This window comes from Clavelina lepadiformis, chromosome 7 (genome assembly GCF_947623445.1).
Source record: "Clavelina lepadiformis chromosome 7, kaClaLepa1.1, whole genome shotgun sequence".
NCBI classification, from domain to species: Eukaryota; Metazoa; Chordata; class Ascidiacea; order Aplousobranchia; family Clavelinidae; genus Clavelina; species Clavelina lepadiformis.
Window position 1 is genome coordinate 3,338,495 of NC_135246.1, and position 19,223 is coordinate 3,357,717.

The 19,223-nt window shown below is 38.0% G+C and overlaps 1 protein-coding gene across 4 annotated transcripts; it reads left to right on the forward strand.

Annotated features, from left to right (window-relative positions):
* The first annotated feature begins 1,814 nt into the window (after nucleotides 1-1,814).
* LOC143465085 (uncharacterized) lies at nucleotides 1,815-18,524 on the forward strand. 4 transcript variants are annotated; one of them, XM_076963237.1, is made up of 10 exons: nucleotides 1,815-1,962; nucleotides 10,326-11,459; nucleotides 11,545-11,700; nucleotides 11,925-12,029; nucleotides 13,489-13,575; nucleotides 15,007-15,200; nucleotides 15,322-15,420; nucleotides 16,079-16,169; nucleotides 16,501-17,048; nucleotides 17,179-18,524. In XM_076963237.1, exons 1-9 carry the CDS (start codon nucleotides 1,881-1,883, stop codon nucleotides 17,043-17,045), a joined length of 2,493 nt encoding a protein of 830 aa, XP_076819352.1. In that variant the 5' UTR covers nucleotides 1,815-1,880; the 3' UTR covers nucleotides 17,046-17,048; nucleotides 17,179-18,524. The 4 variants fall into 4 exon arrangements, with proteins under 4 accessions (XP_076819352.1, XP_076819353.1, XP_076819351.1 ...); XM_076963238.1 differs by having other exon boundaries at nucleotides 16,082-16,169; nucleotides 16,501-18,524; XM_076963236.1 differs by having other exon boundaries at nucleotides 1,817-1,962; nucleotides 16,501-18,524.
* Nucleotides 18,525-19,223: the final 699 nt, after the last annotated feature.

The following is a 19,223-nucleotide window of genomic DNA, read 5'->3' on the forward strand; positions in this document are numbered from 1 at the left end:
TGGGAAACTAGCACAGTTGTGTGGTAGAAGGTATAGATAACAAACCAGCTCGGTGAATTTGCGTTTCCTTGATAAAATGGCGGTTCAAAGGCAACAGAGTTAATTGTCATGCTAATTAATCGCCCCTCGGCAATACTGCACCAAATCAAAGCGCGTTTTCAGAAATTAACCCGCAAGATGATGATGATTCAGTGATACTTATGCTTCTAATAAGATGGCATTGACAGAAACAAGCAAAGTTAGGTATGAAACACCGGTATTAATTTTCGTTTATCTCAATTCTTTGGTGTTGCTTCCAGTAAATTGCGGAAAATTGAGTTGAAATCAGACGTTTTAAAATCCACATTTACTTAAAATTCACATTTAATTATCTATTGACGAAATGTGGCTGAAATCAACAAAATAGAAATTTTCAAAGTATGACAAGTACGCAAGCGCCGTGACGGTCTCTAAACCCGATACCTTCACACTGAGTGATGATAAATGAATCATGGTAATGAATCAGAATGCCTTTACCCCTTTCCAGAGACAGAGTAGATAGAGAAACGTTGAATAAACGAATCTCGTTTGACTGATCAAGACATCTCGGCAGGTCTTCGAAAAAGATTTATTGAAAGAGGATCAGCAATTAAAAACGACACAGTAATATTAAGCGCCATATTTGTTTTGACAAGGGAGAGAGAGCGGTCATTGCAATCGGCAAATACCGCAGTAATTAGCGAATATGCTGAGGCAATCGGCTGATGTCTGTGACCACGCCGCGTTTTGACGGTTTTCTGACAAATTATCTAATTGGAAGTTAACGAAGTAAACATTTGTAACAAATTTGTTAAAGTGAAAAATGTGTTTAGAAATCTATTGTACTTTTTCAGCGTTTGCTTATGAAAAGGGTAAACTGGTATTTTAGTGTATAGCACTGAATGTGTTTAGTACATTACGCAAAAATATTTTGGAATACGTGGTCTAGTTTTACACCAATTTATAATTATATTTTGGCAAATAAATGATTGGTTTTGTTAAACCTTTGGCTTTTAACAAATAAAGAAAGAAAGTTCCCATTATAATTTAATCCTCAATTCAACAGGAAGGTAATCTCGTTCAATAGAAAGTGTTTTGTTGTAACAAAACCTACATCAGCTTATAGCAAATACAGTAACCAACTTTTTATCATCTAATTTTAACTGAAATTTTAAACCTAATAGGGAGTAAACTGACGGTTTGGTCCGGGTGATTTTTTCAGACTGCTCGTCTACCGTTTCCTTTTCACACTTTTGTCCGCACCTGCTTCACAGATAATCCTGTTTTATCATGAAAAAGTTCATTTCCGGGCCTGCGTCATTTTACCTATCTGCTGTTGGTAACCAAACCCTTCTTAAGCAATTAATACTTCTCTCATTTCTATGAAGTGGGATACACGACTCTCCTGTGTACTTCGCAATTTTTTCCCCGTTTACTGATTTTGATAAGCAAACTCCTTAACGCCTTTTGGGAGTTTCGTTGCTGAATGAGGGGTCTTGCGGTTTACGTAATTTTTTAGCAGTCAAAGTGCACTTGTCGGTGTTAAAAGGAACGGTTATGTCAGACATAAAAGCAACAAAATGGCATAAATTGTATGTTGTCGATAAGTTAATTAAACTAAACTATTTTAAACTTAATAGTTAATCACTGCATAACTTTAAACATTACAGATAATAATGAAACGTGTTAAGTAGGCTGCAATGCAGAAAAGGCAATTTTCACTGAAGTCTGAGCTTTTCTATTATGTACAACTTGAACAGCATACGGTTAGATGAACGCAGAAAACCAAAGGACAATTAATTGAAAAAAAGTGAATTGTTATTGTATTACCCAGTGTATTGTGATAAACATTTTACAAAACGATGATGAATGTGCAGTCCCCGGGGACCACAAACCCCAATGCTCAACGTGTCGGTTTGTATGATTTCCATGGGCATATGAGAGGTAAGCACTTTGTCATATAATCCATAGTTGTCTACACCGTGAAAATTAGGATTATTCTGGGATGATATAGCTACAAATCTTTTGACAACGTTTAACATGCATTTGATCGTGTAACTCATAATACTGATAATACTGATAATATATACTAGTTCTGATAATACTCATAAAACTGAATTAACTGTGTATTTTGCATCTACGTGCACAACTATTGCGAGATCATATGCAGTATAGATGAAACTTTTCTAGGCTATTGTAAGGTTGTATTTTTTCCGTATATGTTATACGTACTTGTACTTTCCGACGTCAGATCACATAACGCCGTCGAATATTTACGGAAACCAGCTTTGCCACAAAAGTGTGAAAAATCTCACTCTTACTTGATTATTACGTTATGCTGCCGTTTGTAGGTGTGAGAGTTATGCTAATAAGTAAGACAGATACCGCAATAACCGATTGGACGATGTAGAAGAAATTTTATATAAGTCCATTGGTCTAATTTTACCTAACTTTAAGTTTTATATAAGAACATATGCATTTAGCACGTTTCTATTATGGTTTAACTACTTTGGATATACACGCTCTTCACGCTGTGTTTAGTAGAAATGCCCTCAGTTGATTTTAATTGACAGATTAATTGCGCTCGAATATTTCAGTATAATTGCACAAGTTTTGGTGATAATTTCATTTACAAAGCTTTCTTTTAATATATTTAGACGGAATGTTATATCAGATAAGGGTGTGGCCTAACACGACACTTAGTCTGATCATAATTCAAGCACGCCTGGAAATTTGGCCTTTGTACCTAGGCTTAGTTGTGTAGTTGGCACATTCGTGGGTATGATTAACGTGCATCGAAATTGCTTAAAGCCGAATATTAAATAATTAAGTGTAGGTGTGATGTAAAAATTAGTTGTAGTGTGCTTATTGCCACGATTTCTTACAGAAGCAGAAACTACCTTTTGACGTATGTCACGGGCTAAGCTATCATACAGGCCTAACCTTTCGGCCGTTACATGATGGAAGTTTAGTATAATCTTTTCATTTTGCTCTTTTCAAGTTCAAATGTTCTCTGTTTCGATCATTGAAAACATTAATGTTGAAAGCGCTAAAAACTGTCAGCTATAGCTGTCAACTGACGTTGTTTACGCACTTGAATTCATTTGAACATTTCTAAATTTAATTCGGTTCAAGTGTCAGCAAGGGTATTATATGAAATATCAACCGCAACGTTTCCCCATATCGCTGTAGGCTAGCAAATGGTAAACACAGTAGAAACAATTCTTAAGGTATCATATTGCAACGCTATTGCTCGTAGAAACGAAAGCAATCGCTGAGCATTGTAAGCACATGGATAACAGACACAGAATTATGATCTCGCTTTCCTGTACGTTGAATCGAGGCTCTAGGAAAATTATGAGCTCTCGTTTCTACGCATGTTATGGAGTCACAAAACAATTGAAAATATTTCGTGGAAAAATACTGGTCCATTTATTTGTAGTAACTGGCAGTTGTATAAATTCTTGCCGGTAGTGGGCGGTGTCATATCAGCAGTGTACCGTAATTCATTTGAACAAATAATGTATATATGCTTTAATTGAGCCTTTGTTTACTCAAATCATCTAAACTGCTAAACTTAATACAATTTAGTGCATTGGTTATAAACGTATAAGGAACAGTTCAAAGCTTAACTTGAATGAAAGCCAACTACCACGAGAAGAGCACAATAGTCAAACATTGATCAACATAAACACGCGGTTTTGGATTGGGGTTTTCCGCCGATCTCAAAACCAAAGATTATAACACCACTTCACAAACCCATGTTACGTAGCGAGACAACATTTCACTCAAAATCAAATAATAGTGGAAGAAATTTTTAACATATCTGTTTAGTGTAGCTAACTTACTTTTTTCGGCTTTGTATGTGTGAAAAAAGAAACACATGAAATTTCTAGCAAATATTAATATTGTTAATATTTATCAAAAAAATATAACGTTTTCTTTAAAAAGGCTAAGACTCCTTAAAACACTGTGCAACTAAAGTTAAACGAAACAGAACTTATAATTTAAAACATTTACTGTAAACAATCAATATTGGTTAATCTGTTTTCCGTTATAGACAAATGATGTTAGACCATGTACACAACGTGTTTGTATTACCAGTCCAGTGCTTACTGTGGTTTGAAATCTTTTAATCTGTGCGGTAAAGTAGGACCTGCTCGAAGGAATTGATAGTCTTGTACCTGAACGTGACAATAGTCGTTTCTTATGTTACAAAGCTTCAAGTAGCGCGTGCCGCGCACACAAGTTCAGGTGCACTCAATACCGCAGACAGTTAACGTTCAGACACGTTGGCAAGACGGCATAGGCGGTATAAGTAATGGAGTGAGGCCGACGCGTTTAATAAAAAGAGACAGGGGAAAATTTATCGAAGCGGAACATAGTTTCTCTGTGATTCCTTCCGAGATAAAAATGCCTCAATACACAGACAAACGTATAAGCAGTTGGGCATTTTTGGAGGTAAAATATGAAAAAGGGTGTTTTGTGTTGCGTTACAATCGAGCTGCTAGTTAAGTCATTTGTAAAACGCTGCATATCAAAATTCTTAGACTATTGGCAGCCAGGTCCAAGGATTTAGCTAACAGAAAAGCAGGACATCTGTGCTATCGGATTTTACAATAATGTTTTCAAACAAGCAACAGCGTCAGTGCAAAATGTACAAGTCTACTAGGGAACGGAGAACTGCTGAATTCCACTATGGTCAAACGTCTAGGTTTATAACGTTCTTACCGTCGCATGCAAAGAGGTAGCCATTAGAGCTTAGAAAGTATTGTCCAGGTCGCTTACAGACTGAACGTATTTTTGGCTGTAATTCGTATGAGTAACGCCCCATAGCCATGTGATGACTACATGAGTCGATGATGGAACAGACTCAAATGCGGTGATACAAGTTCTTGTGCTATAATCTAAATAATTCTTCATCGTGTAAATAGCCGGTATTGTTTGTGCGATAAACGTCTGGTATTCCTAGAAATTTGTGATGGCGCTCAATCAACCGTTTCAAAACTCAAACGAAGTGCTGTACTTTGACTGGGCGTCTTATATGTTTAAAACTAACTTAATATTTGCCATTCGTTTTAGATTTTGGCCTCTAATTTCTTTTTATCTAAGCGCACAACCGAGGCCACGGTTTGTAAAGGGTCTGGAAAGGTTTAGTGTGTTGTTCGGTTGCAAGCGATTAAATATCGTTTTTAAGTTCGATGTTGAGCACAGAAAATCTGTCAGATATCCCCTGAAAGTTACTTATTTTAAGCAATGTACAGCTGTTGCTACAAACGGTATTCATAACACCAAACTATAAAAATTCTTTTCTCATGGCAACAGTTATGAAAACATAATTAACACCAGTTAGACAAAACAACAGTGGCCCCTACATGAACTGCAGCGGAGTTTTATGTTTTCTGCCTTGAGAAATAATAATTTGAAAGAATTTTTATTGCAATTTATACAATATTGTTCTTAGCAATCGCAGCAAAATCTTACTTTCAATTCTTGGTGCGTACCACAGTTAACGCGTTGAAAGCAATTAACAACGGTTTTCGTGGTTTAAGTGAGTTATATCGGTGTGGTGTGGTACGCACCAAGTGAGTTCGTGGTGCGAGTTATAATCCACAAAAACCCATCTATACCATTAAAGTTTTAAATTGCTACTCCACAATCTAACAGCAGGCTTGAAGTGCTGCTTTCGAGCACTTCGTGCCGCAATTCTGCGTTTTCCGAAAATATAAATGCGTTGCTTTTGACAAGCCTCTTGTAAATTTAAAGCAATTTGGCGCAACAAGTGTATTTCTGCAACGATTCGTCATTGCAAAACTTTCCGTCAGCAGGTTGAACCACAGTTTGTGTCAGATGAGGTTATTGGTGAATTGGAATTGGAAAAACTGCGAAAACCTCCGTACGTTCGTTGACTTGCGTCATATTACTGCTCTAACTTAACTATGTGTGCATTCGTTTTTTCTGTTAAAATGAAGTTTTCAGCTTGGTAACCCTTCCCTACTATAAACTATACTTATCGCTTGCAAAGATCTGTACATAAAAATTATACAAAAAATTTTCGTTAAATTTATACATTTATTTTCGACAAAAGGGACAAGGGACAAATTTTCCCACTTCTCATAATTTATAAAAACAACTTTGCATGGGAACTGCAACCAGTTGCTTGGAATTTTGTTGGTTCAGTTTGGGCACAAAGTTGTAGAATAAACATTTTACAAGGTTTATATATTTTGGATTATCAAAGGTTAGAAAGGCTATTAACAGCGAAATTTCGAAGATAATCATACAATTTTAATTGTGTCGTTTTTAAAATGTCACAAGCAGAAAGGTTTTTGATTTGAGTTGGCCAAATGCAAAGGTTTCTTAATTTTTTCAAAAAATATTTTTTTACAGTTTCTTACAAAAGATTTATCACAAAAATAAGTATTTTGCATTGGCTTAGGTTAGGCTACACTTATAGTAAGATCTCGTTGGTTTGATAATTTTGAAACAGTAATCCAATTTAACTTTCCACCAGTGTGACAAAAATGCGTAACTATATAAATTCAAAGGTTTATCATAAAATCATCACAGCTGATTAAAACAACAAACTCAGAAGTAACCAAAATGTTAAATGCCTCTTCAAACACGGTTCAGCTTCCAGCTGGAGGAATTTGAAAATTACAACTGTTGCAAATTTTTTAAAAATTTGAACATATTTGCTACAGCAGCAATACCCTCTTCACATTACACCCTGTGTTACCATTACACCTCTGTCATTCATGTGTGTGTTAAGATATGTATTTACCATTTCTAAAGACAGCTTCTAGAGACATTACTATGATTTTTTTTGTCTCATAACTAGCTCAGACATAGCTTGTGACGTTGTAATCAAGTGCAAACGGTGCTTGAAGTATTTTATCCTGTTTGTGGTTTGAACTTGGTAAATTTTGGCAAAGCTTGACGCGACGCTGGTGGCCTTGTCTTGTTTTGCAACGCAGGAATTTTTGTTGTGCTTTTGCACGTTTTAGAAGAAATGACAACTTCAACTAAATATAAAAATAGAAAAAGTGGTTCGTTTCTTTTTAAATTGCAATTTTTTTACGATAGATGAGGGAATATAAAAATTTTTTGAAACAAATATAAGACGATTTAGAATACTTAATGTTGAAAGATCTGTGGCCATCAAAGCAGTGCTTACCACAGAGGTTTAATTTACCGAAACGTAGTGCTAAGCCGAAGCGGTCGGAAAATGTTGAATGGAAACTTTAGCAAGATATAAGATTGTTGAATGCTGTGTACGACGGTGATTTGCGAAAGTTAAGCCTTGAATATTCTTCAAAATATTCCGTTCAAAAATAAAAGCAATTACCTTGAAAATGAAGAAACACTGGACGTTGTGTGTTGTAGTGCCATTCACTGGAACACTAAACCAATATTTGGCGGCTAACCTTCTCCTAGTTACGATAACTTGGGGAATACCGTTGGGGTCTAGGAAGACGACAAAGTGATGCTGTTAGTGTTTTTGCTCTTTTCCTGAAATTACGTTCATTGTATTCCGTTATTTTGGGAAAAAGTCTACAATGCAGCCAGTTGTGTAATTATTTACAGGATGTAATCATCACGGCACACGTGGTCCTGGTACCACATATAGGCACCGGATAACTTTTACGAAACAGTCTGATAAAATTTGACTGATTTTTTTTTCAAACAAATTGTTGATTGACAGGCATGTAAGCTGTTATAGCGGTTAACTGAATGCCAAACCGATAAAGAAGTCAACAAAAGAAACCATATTTTCCTGTTTTCATTGTGTTGCTCACATAAACTCCCAAAATTAGGAATCTCATTTCAAACGAGTTCTCCTGCCGTTGAAACGAAATGATCGCATTCGCATATTTGGATTATCGCTAGCCTAGAAGTCAAAGTTAGGCTTGAACAAACGATAATGGCACTATCACATAACAAAGTTCATTTGTCCAGCTATGTTAAGCAAACAAATTTATTGTCACGTAGGCCAATACCAGCGCCCCAAGCTCATAGAATGAACAAAATGGCCACCGTTGCTGGATCATTTGGCAAGGACTGCGTGACTATTATGAAGAGCATTCATAATAGAGAGAGATTAACTGTAAGATTTAGTGGTGGACGGAAAGTTGGGCTGGTCGAACTTGAATAGATTTTAAGACACGCAAGTTTTTTGGCTTTTTATTGCAGCATTTTCACCGGGAAAACAACATGTTAAATGCTAGATTAATTTCGTTTTTATTGATAGAATACAATTTCCAAGATTGTTATAAACTTTTAACAATTAATATTCTCAAGTTTATTACCGTAGCAGACTGATGTTTACCGTGCGAGGCCCAACTAAACATAGCCTTAGGCGACTGACTAAGTCTTAAGACAAAAACTTCGAGGAAATATGGACAGTGCAAGTTGTATATTGAAGCGACAGCTTCGTGTCGTTGTAGCAGAAAGAAGTCCGTTGCAAGAAGGAAGTGTTCAGCGGAGTAACGGCTTTCAAGGGTTAAAGTTGTAAGTGCTGATCTTAAACAACTGAATTTTGATAAAACGAAAGAAAATGCTTGGAGAACAACGAGCCCGCTTGTAAATGCACAATTGCATTGCTGAATGTGTACTGCTTTATGGAATCGGCGCAATACATTAACATTGAATATGGACCAAAACCATACGTTTGGTTTTGAACAGCGTAGCATAAGAAACGTAAATATTTTAGCCCACGACGAAGGCTTAGGCTGTGGTGCAGATAGCGCTACGTGACTGAAAATCGCGCCTGAAGAGCTAAAAGAGACCTATATTTGGCTCTCGCGGCTGCAGACTGTTAGCATAGCGCAGTTTGAAGAGAGAGAGAGAAAGAGAGCTAGCTAACGTTCTCGCTACATTAGATCAGCGAGCCGGAGCGACATGACATCGATTTATGGATGTACTTGACTAGGCCTCAAATTACACAACTTCACCGCACTAGCCGAAGCTATGGTTTTTGGTGACGTCGCCGCCAAAATAAGGTTGTTACGTGGTTTCAAGAGGGACTTCTATTAAAGCTAGGGGCTGCCCCCTAATAGCAACCGCACCATGACTTTTTGGTGAAGCTAAATTACTGATTGATATTAAAAATGGAGTTAGAGGCCGCAAAAATGTTTTTGAATCGATGCGACGTGCCAGCACGAAGCGATAAACAGCTTTAATAAAAATGTGAACAATAATATGAGAAAAGTCAGTCTATGTGATGTTTATTTCCAGACTGCACCTGACGATTTAAGTTATTTTGTTAAAACATGGAGATAAATTTTTTCTGGTTGTGTTTGTGCCGCTTCTTTACGTATTACGGTTTGTAAAAAGCATTAATAGCGTTCTTGCGCACCAAGTATGACCATGTACTTCTGGTAAAATGTATTTTGATGTAGAAAAACATTCGTCAAAAAGAAACGTGTTTCTTCCACTGAAACTGAACTATGAAATTATTTGGATTAAGAATGAAATTATTATTGCAAACAGTCTTTATTATAAACCGATATTTCTACACACAAATCAAATATTTCATATCTTTACACTTTTAAATTTAAAGAAATTTTGCTACTGAAGCAAGAAACCTTGTGGTTAAAAGTAACGTTTACTTGCGGCACCATGATTTGTAGGAAAACTGCAATTTAATAAATCCTAGAATCGCGCAACAGATTCACGGTTGATTTTGTAATATGATGTCGTTCTTTTTATGGATTTAGGCGGTGATCCGTTTCTTTATGAGATCCTAGATCTTGTTTTGTGTCGTGACTAATAACATTGGTATTGACGTCAGTTACTTAGAAAACTCATACGAACTATCTGTTAATTACACGTAAGAAAAACAACAGTTATATTTCGTCTTAAAGTTGCCGCTGTCTCATTCGATTACAAAGTGAATTATTTGCTTAAAATTCAGTATCAGTGGGCTAATGGCACGTTTACTGTTGTCTATTGGTATTGATGATAATTAGTGGGCACTCGTACTTCAGACGAAGCAACTTTATTTTATTATAATTACATGGCAGGTGTTGAGCGCAACAAAAAGAACTTTTTTAAGCTTTAAAATTATAATATATTATCAATAGCATTTATTTTACGTTGAATTAATTTCTAAGTTGTTTAACGGTCAGATTTTTATTCCATCAGCTTTTTGTAACGTTTGAAACCATTTTTCTACCTACACAGTTGGATACATGCTAAGCAAAGACCTAGTACATAGCAAGTTTACACTCCCATACTCTTATGATAACTTTGTGCTAAATATTTTACGTATTTGTCATGAAAGCTTGTTACATTTTTATTGACAGATCAAAAGTTACACGATCGAGTTATTACTGAACAGGAGTGCGCTGTTAATCACCAGCAATTGTCCGTCTATCGTCCCTATCCCATAATCAGTCAAGTTGTCTCTCCAAATGCGTTAGCCCAACACGTCGAAAACTACTCTGACTTAGAATCGAGAGTACTGCTACGTCACCGATTCGATCAGCAAGCGAAATACTGCGAAACTGCCGGGGAAAGAAGTGCTACTGATAAAGCCATAGGAGCAAGCGGAGAGCAAGCAGCCGATTTAGCGAATACAACAGCAGCAACAGAGAAGAACTGTTACGAGCTAAAACGTTGGGATAATCGGGTTTTAGAGACTCAAGGATACCGCAGTGACAAGAAGTTTCCTAAAAACTCTCGTCATTCAATTTGTATTAATGGCAAAAGTAACACATCACCTAATCACACCGGACTTTGCTCTTACTCGCTGCCAAACCGCTCCTACGCGCTGAGTGTCCACTTGAATGGTCCGGACGCTGGCTCCGATCCCTGTGCGTTTTCCTCACCGAGAACATTATCGTCCATCTGTGCAACTTCCCCTGCAGCCTACGAAAACTGCCAACTCCAGGTAACTCGAAGAGAGCAAAGTAATTCCATAGCATCGTCAACACTCACATCTTGCGGCTCTTATTTCAACTCTCATGCCGCTGGTGGTCGCTCGCATAATTTTTCGCAACCGCCTGCACAGTATAACGTCCATGAACAACCCTACGACGAGATAGGTAACAGCCATTTTTACCAGAACGTTCCAACTGAACAACGCATTACGAGTGCGACTTGTAAGTCTTCGGTATCAAGCGAGTTGCAACCATACACCGATCGGTGCACAAGATCACCTGCCCCGGTAGCAAGCGAAGTTCGCTTCAAACTGGAGAGTACCGCTGTTGAAGAGGTCATTAGGCCTGGGGTGTGTGACAAGATGCCCGGCTCTCAACCAATGACCATCGCATATACCGGCACAACTGGAGTGACGCAACCCGCAACTGGGCGTCACGTTGTGGACATTTTAGCCGATAATCAAGGCGATCTAATCAAAACAGACAGCCCGAATTTTTTGTGTACGCCGCTGCCGCAACACTGGCGTGTCAATAAGTCACTACAGACTCCATTTAAAGGTAACTTGTTGGTTATTTTCAATAAGATAATTTACGTGTGCAGAAGGGATAGACTTGTGGGTTTATTACTTAGTTTTTTGCGCAGTGGTGGCGTTGTCGGACATACCGGATGGCACCCCGGTCTCTGTTATGGCGGGAAACGATGAAAATTATTCGGCTGAATTGCGAAATGCCACCGCCACCATGAAGGGCTGTGTGGCAAGATTTAATGATTTGCGTTTTCTTGGCCGCAGTGGTCGCGGTAAGTAGCATTTTTCTACTTGGTGTTTTGCCATACTTTAGCAATTGCGTGCCTTGGAGATTTTGATATCTTTAAACAGCAAAGCGTTTAATTTATTCTTCATGTAAAGACAGCGCATTGCCATGGAACGTTTTTCTTAAATCATCTTAGATACAGATACTGTGGTTTATGTTTTACGGTCGGTAATCCACATTGCAGTCAAATCAAGCACCGCTTTTTTGCAGGAAAAAGCTTTAATCTGACAATTACTGTGTTTTCCCACCCCCCGCAAGTGGCAACCTATCAGAGAGCAATCAAAATCACTGTCGATGGACCGCGGGAACCCAGAAGTAAGAGAAATCTTCATACTTGACTAGTCCACGTACATTGCATGAACAGGGGTTCAATTTTCATATTTCGTGGTCCACTGTATAGTTTATATTTTTTGAAAAAACAATATCTGTTGAAAGTGCTTGGTGCTTAGCAAGAAATGTGGTACCAGAGGATGTCATGTAGCGTCGTGTTCTTAGTTCTAGTGTCATATGATTCGGATTATATTGTACTGCGGTTACTGACTGTTTTCTGCAGACGGCGCGTACAGCTTTTGACAGCTGAACATAAATTTTAAGACGATGGCGACATGTTACATTACGAATCATTGGAAACCACGGTTTATGTTTCAATCGCAAATAGGTTTTGGCACATACATTTCAGCTGTAATATAGTCATGAACCTGAATTGTTTTGCTACACACATTTGAGTAACTTATGGTAAAATGAGGAATTCAAAAAATATGATGCTTGGCTGCTAAAACAAAGATGATATGCCAGATGTATAAAGCAAGATAGCGGCCATACGCTGTTATTTTAAAACCTAGAATTAATTCGGATTAAGACTGAATCCACAAAGAGATTTTCGTGAGTGGGTTTTAGGTTTGTTTAAGTTAGACAGCGTACTCAATGATCTGCTCAATAAAATTTAAACAAACCTTAAACCCGCTGGGAATCTTTGTGTGGATCCAAGCCAAATCAAAAAGATTTGTTTTTGCTACGTGTGGCATCTTGTATCTTTCTATTTTCATAGAAAGAATCATATTCCATACAATTGCATGTCGTCCTTAAATGCAAATCAATCAACATGCTACAAGAACGTTAGGCCTAACTTTAAATTACGTCACCATTTTAATTTATGAACAGAGCTCGAATTCGGTGTTTAAGATAAACACAGACGAGGTTTTGCAAGTTTTATCAGTTATCTTATTTTCAGTTTCTGACAATTTATGCAACTAATTAACAGAAAAATTAAATTACGTTTATTGATACAAGCTTTAGCCTATAGTTCTTAAAAAAAGGAAACTATTTTGCTGGCTTTGATTCTACATTCGTTTTTATTGAAAAACAAGAGGCGTTAAAATTGCGTGATTTTCTTTACAGTAGATTCTAATTTTGGTGTTTTTTTATTACTGAAAACGGCAAATTTGATTTTTTAATCAGTAAAATTTGGTTTTAAAACAAGTTTATGTAAAATGTAAACATGTTCATGTAAATATGTTTTAAAACATGTTCATGAGAAATTAGAAAAGTCTGTCAAAAACGTTTACTACAAATTTCGTTCACAAACCTAAAAACTTAATGGAAAAGTTCCTTAAAAACTCCAACTCAAAGTTCCTTATGAAAAACAAGTCTGTAAGATGCGGACATGCAGCTACACTTTGCTGCTGGCAATTATCAAGTGTTTTACTTTTACAAAACTGTAATTAAGTTGTCAAAATTGACTGCATTTACATTACATTTAAATATATTTTTGTAGGACATCGTCAGAAACAATTGGAAGAAAAAGGCGTTCTTTTTCCGGACGGCTTTCATTTAAGGCGAAACCAAACCTATCCAAATCAAAGTAAGTTCCCGCTTGAATGAACGGATGCTCTAACTAGGATATAGGAAGTAATTATTCTTCAATTTTATGCTTCTCCGCACGCTGATAGAATGTTATTTTGTACAATCTATTTCGTCTATATACAGGATACATAAGTCATTAGGAGGTACTTACTGAACCAATAAGTGACGCATGACTGATTTTATACACGTGACAAGAGTAGTCTTGTCACTTTGTCTTGTACATTTAAGACCAAACCAAAAAAAAATTGAATTTTCAAGAAAAATTTCTTCGGCCAAAACGTGTGCGCACCACACAGGAATGCTTGTAATGATAATAATGTAATACACAGAAAAACACAACAGTAAATGCGAACTTTAAGAGTCCATCTACAGCGAGATGTTTATAGCGCCTTCACATATTTGCGACGTGCCCATTGCCCACGTGCTACGACTCCCATTAAAAGGTATTCTAATCCAAGCTGACTCTTACAAAACTGCAAATTAAAGAACGTAATACCGTAGAGAAAATGAATGCTCCTTTGGCCAGAAATAGCGGTGTGTATAATTTAAGCGCCAATTAATATATTTATTAGTGGTTGCTTAAACCCTTCAACAAAGACGCGATGAAAGCAGGCAATGTTCCTAAATTGAAGGGGCCAATGGAATCTTAATATCTTGACCGTTGTCGTTCGCACCGTTGTATATTGGTTATTGAAGCCTGAAGCGTTGCGACCGCTTTGGCACACACGCACCGTCTAGAGTAGTTAGGAGAAAAATATCTTAGTCTGTCAAAGTCACAATTTGAAAGAATACAAAGAAAATATCCCAAATGTTATCGTGGGTTTGAGACAAACCCGTACTTTGGTGAAAAGCGGTTAGCGTAACTGTGAAAAGGGCTACGTCTAAGCAGATTTTCACCAAAGTAACACTGTGCCTCCCTGTACCGCATTCCTTCACGCTCGCCATCCTCTTCGCTCGTCAAGCCCAAACGCTTGTTATGAACCAACAACAGCGCGTGTTAAGATTTAAACACAGCGTGTTGACGCTTGAGAGCGAAAACTTTACAGCTATTGTAGCTGCAGGGTGTTAGGACGTTCTTTTATATTTCCATGTTCTTGATTATGCGCTGTAATCGCGAAAAGCTCAACCGTTTGTGTATTGGCCTGTTCAGCAGCTCCCAAGTTAATTATCCGACCTCGTGTCTCTGATCATTTTATCGCATTTTGTGGGCTGCGTGTTGTAAAAACACATCTTCTGATCATACGGACTGGTTTGAGGTTTATGTACGATAAGTGTTTCGAGGTTTATACACCTTCGATAACCGCCGTTTATATAAGGCTTCTGTGTGCACTGTTTTATTGTGTTGCAACTGGTCTCGTTTACATTCGTTGAACATTTGACAAGCTTCGCTCTCAAAAAAATCGATGAGAATAATGACGTTGTTTTATAGTTGACCCAAACCGTATGATAACCGGGGGCACCAGTGGTTGGGGATACACCCAGGCACAGCTACCTTACCTAACTCAATCTCACCACGCTAGAGTTCAGTCTGCGGCGAGAGCTGGCAATATTGGAAACGTAACACCAGGATCACTTTCCCAATCCGGCTCTATAACACCACCTGGCGGTCTAAATATGATCAAGGTAAAATTGTGGTGTTGAATTTTCTAAAAATAAAAATGCATTTTTTAATAGCTCTGGCTATTATAAGCTGTATTTCGATAGAGGCAAGTAGGATTAATTGCGATAAAAATTTCTTTTTTAGCGTGAAGAAAGCCATGGCTCCGGTCACCTGTCTAGTGGAAATGGAACCGGCTGCAACAACGGGAGTGGAAACGATTCATTAACAATAAGGTTTTCCGAGGTGGGTAGAAATGTGACCTTTCAAAATTCCCTTTCGCGCTCTATCTGGAAAACCTATAGAAAATAAACTGTTATTCAAACTTATAAACCGGGCTTAGAACCTGAAAGTACAACGCCAAATTTTGTCTTATTATGCTAATATCAACGCTGGCCTCACGTTAGGAGGTAAAATGGTTAACGTAACTTTCCAATCCCAACACTCCCCATATGAAAATGTCGTGACGTCATAGTTTGCAAGAAGTGTTTTGGTACCAAAAACTCCCCTATACCGCTGATATAAGCACCTGGCAGTAGCGCCTACTTAAACTTAAAAGTTAGGCTAGATATAGCTCGCAGGCTATAACGTGTCTGGTTTTTCTTGGAATGGTCTACTGCAGGAGTGGAAAATTATATGTTTAACAATCATTCTCTGGCGAATGTTCCAACAAAGATCAAATGTGCCCGGATATACCACTAACTATTATTTTATAAGTTGTTATTTGACAAACTTAGTATAGCGCTAAACTTAAAGTCTAAATTAAATGTTCTTGAAACAATTGAAAATGACTCTACATCGAAAAATAAGATAAATCGGATAATAAGTGGCTGTAGTCTATGATATATGGTGACGTATTCTCTTTCTGTGTATAACAATTGTTGTTCACGACCATATTTTATAGCAGGTACATCTGGAAAGATTTGCAAACCGGTCCTTCGTTTATCCAGGCAGTGCCGGGTTTACAGGTTACGAAGGGGCGATGCTTCCCGCCGGTAAATAAATTCACATTCAGTCTTCCTTTACTGTACTACATATGGGAACTTTTAATGTGGTTGAAAATATCTTGGTTTATTGAGTGTTTAGATTTTAAACTTAAATTAAAACCGGTTGTTTTACTGCAACTGATCGTGTTACTCAACAAATTTATACGCGTTAAAAACCGATGCGTGTAGTAACAAGGTTTATGTTATAGTTACAAATTTTGTGCACGTTCTGAAAACATCAAAACCGTTGAAAATCTAAAATGGAGCAGGCGTATGTTAAAAAGTTGATCTTATAGACGTCTTAAAAATTATCTTCACTAATTTTCAATTTTCTTTTTAGTTTCCCATAGTCAGTCAGCAAGTAACCCGTATGGAACCTCTCACACGGCAACGGCGGTTGCCCCGTACTTCTACCCTGCTGCCCTGTATCCAGCCGGGAACTTGGCTTCGTACAACTCCGTGGGACAAAATTACGAAGGAAACGGCAACAGCGGCGTTAATAACAGTAGCAGCAATAACAATAATAATACGTCGTGCGCCGGATCGGGAAATGTCAATAACAACAACGTGGATTCGAACGACACGACGTCGCCGACAACAACAGGTCGCGTCCGGGCCGGCGGCTCTTCTGTCGGAAGCGAAGGCGACATTTCATCGACGTTATCGCCGGGAAATGGATCTGTTCGAGACGATGGCCAGCACGTTGTTGATGGTGCGATCAGCCTTTTGATTCCAGAAAGATGGGGACACCAAAATGGTGCAGCCGCAACCATCGAGGCGGTTACCCGCGCCCAAAGAAACCGAAGCCTGGATCATCACCACGTGAGGTCGGCCGCCGTTAATCCCGGCAGTGGGTTACACGAAGACGTGTGGAGACCCTATTAAATTGTAAGTATATGAGGAACGATTTCAAAGGGCACAATGTATTGCTGTCGAGTATCTACAGTAGTCATTGATTAATCGTTGAAGCAGCTCTGCTGTCCCATGCCGCGAAATTAAAGCCGTAGATTGTTACAAGGTGCTACGAATGAGAAGATAGCTAATCTTATCAAGATCATTCCACACAATAACTACTGCACGTTGCATTTGGCACCGGATTGAACACCCGACGTAAAGGTAGTTACATTTACTACGACGTCATAATGCAGTCACTATGGTGCGAGCAGGTGTACGCCTTTCCGGTCCTTATTATTGGTATAAAAGATGCACCAACTCTTTTGACGAGTTCACGCCCATTTACTTTTTATTATTGTTGGAAATAAGACGTTCTTATTACGATCACGGTACTGAGTTAATTTCGAAGATTTTTTTAAAGCTCATTTTTCGAAGTCGTTCACGAGCTTAGTTGTCGTTCTCGTGTAAACTCCCAAAAACTAGAGTCAGCAGGTTGTGTTCACTGTGCCACTGCCGCGGGTTTAATACACAGGCAATTTGTTCCGTGTTAATCAAGCGAAGCAAACGGAAATACAACAAATATTGTTTAAATGGGAAGAAAAAAGCTTTGTATCGGCCGTTGTTTCATTAACACACCTTTTTGCTTTTGCTCGCTCTAAGTGAAAATTAACTTTTTTGCAATTGCTTTTTCACAGCGTCTTTGCGCTTGGCGCACCTTTAGGATATTGATTTTTATATTCAAGAAGATGCTGTTGTAGTGTGTGTCGAAAACGATCTGCAGCTACCGGTCTTAAACCTTGCAAAGCTGTGCTTATACCAATGATAGTCATGCTCTGTTGGTCTTATTGGCAAGGGAGGTACTTTATGGTGTGTAGGCCGACCCTATAGTCAATCCATTGAAACTTTGTTTCGCCATTAACGGTGTATCTGCCGTACGTAAACCTTAATGCTATTGTCATTTTCGTGCAAGCTGTATTGACTTTGTTTGAAAAGCTTCTTTAAATCTACTGATATTTACACGTATTTGTCGACCAAGTCGACCGCTGTCTTGTGGTACGCGCTTTTTACCTAAAGTTCATCAGATTGTTGCTTTTTATGTAATAAAGTTCTTACGTTACGTTACGTTAATCACGGATATTACGTAATCTGTACGTTCACTCATAAACGTACAAGCTGCAGTCAACCATTATCGGTTGGCGACAGAAATCTATCATTTAATGATTTGTTGCATATCCGGCGGAAGTTTCACAACACAGATTATACGCAGTGTCATTTTAAACAGTTCCACAAATGTCTTATTGGCGTTATTTTACGCTTGACTGAACGTTTTGTAAAAATCGCTTGTTGTTGCTGTTATGCATTAATTCGCTTTTGCCTCGATATTCCTTGCTACTGTGCTGCGCTTACCTGCCCGATAATACTCAAAGTATTACATATTGAATGTGCTCAATAAACGCGAAGAGCTTTCAACTTTGAGAAAATCTGTTTCGTCTGCATCCAAGATGGGTTTGAATGCGTCAAATATGAAATCCATTACGACCACGTTGCCATGCTATAAAAGGTCAAAAAATCTGATTAAGGAATTTTATTACATGCGGAAAACGCATGCCGGTATCAAACGAAGCCATTGTAAATACTGTAACTTGGTACCACAGTCGAGATTGATGTCGCTTATCTTCACTGAGACTTATACAATCGCTTATACACTTGCTGCAATAAATTGGTGAGTTGGGAGATATTAGCAAATATACAAACAATGTTGTTGCGGTAGCAATACCAATTTGTAGTTGTCCAACTTCAATGCGGATCGATATATTGATGCGGATGTTCTAGCCATACCCCGGATACCATCAGTCAAATTCAGAGAAATTTCACCAACATCTTACAGCTTATGGGGAAATTTTTAACTCATCTGTTTTAAGTGAAATACATTTGAATTGAATCATAACATTTTAAAGCATATCACGTAAGAAATATTTGTCATTTTTATCCAAAAGAGCTCGAACGTTTATCAAACACAACAAAATGAAAATGATCGCTAGATGACGCTAAGGCACACGGACGTCTTACTTCGGGTTAAATCGGGTCATTTAACATCAAAACCTTAGATCAGCGACAGGTAATTTTAATTCTTTGAAAAGCTATGTGCCGTGAGCGACGTGACGTGAC

Coding starts and splice junctions, on each gene's coding strand:
- LOC143465085 (XM_076963237.1), top strand. CDS start 1,881: ATGATGAATGTGCAGTCCCCGGGGACCACAAACCCCAATGCTCAACGT. Junction 13,576..15,006: donor CCAAACCTATCCAAATCAAA/GTAAGTTCCCGC, acceptor GTTGTTTTATAG/TTGACCCAAACCGTATGATA. Junction 15,201..15,321: donor GCGGTCTAAATATGATCAAG/GTAAAATTGTGG, acceptor TTTCTTTTTTAG/CGTGAAGAAAGCCATGGCTC.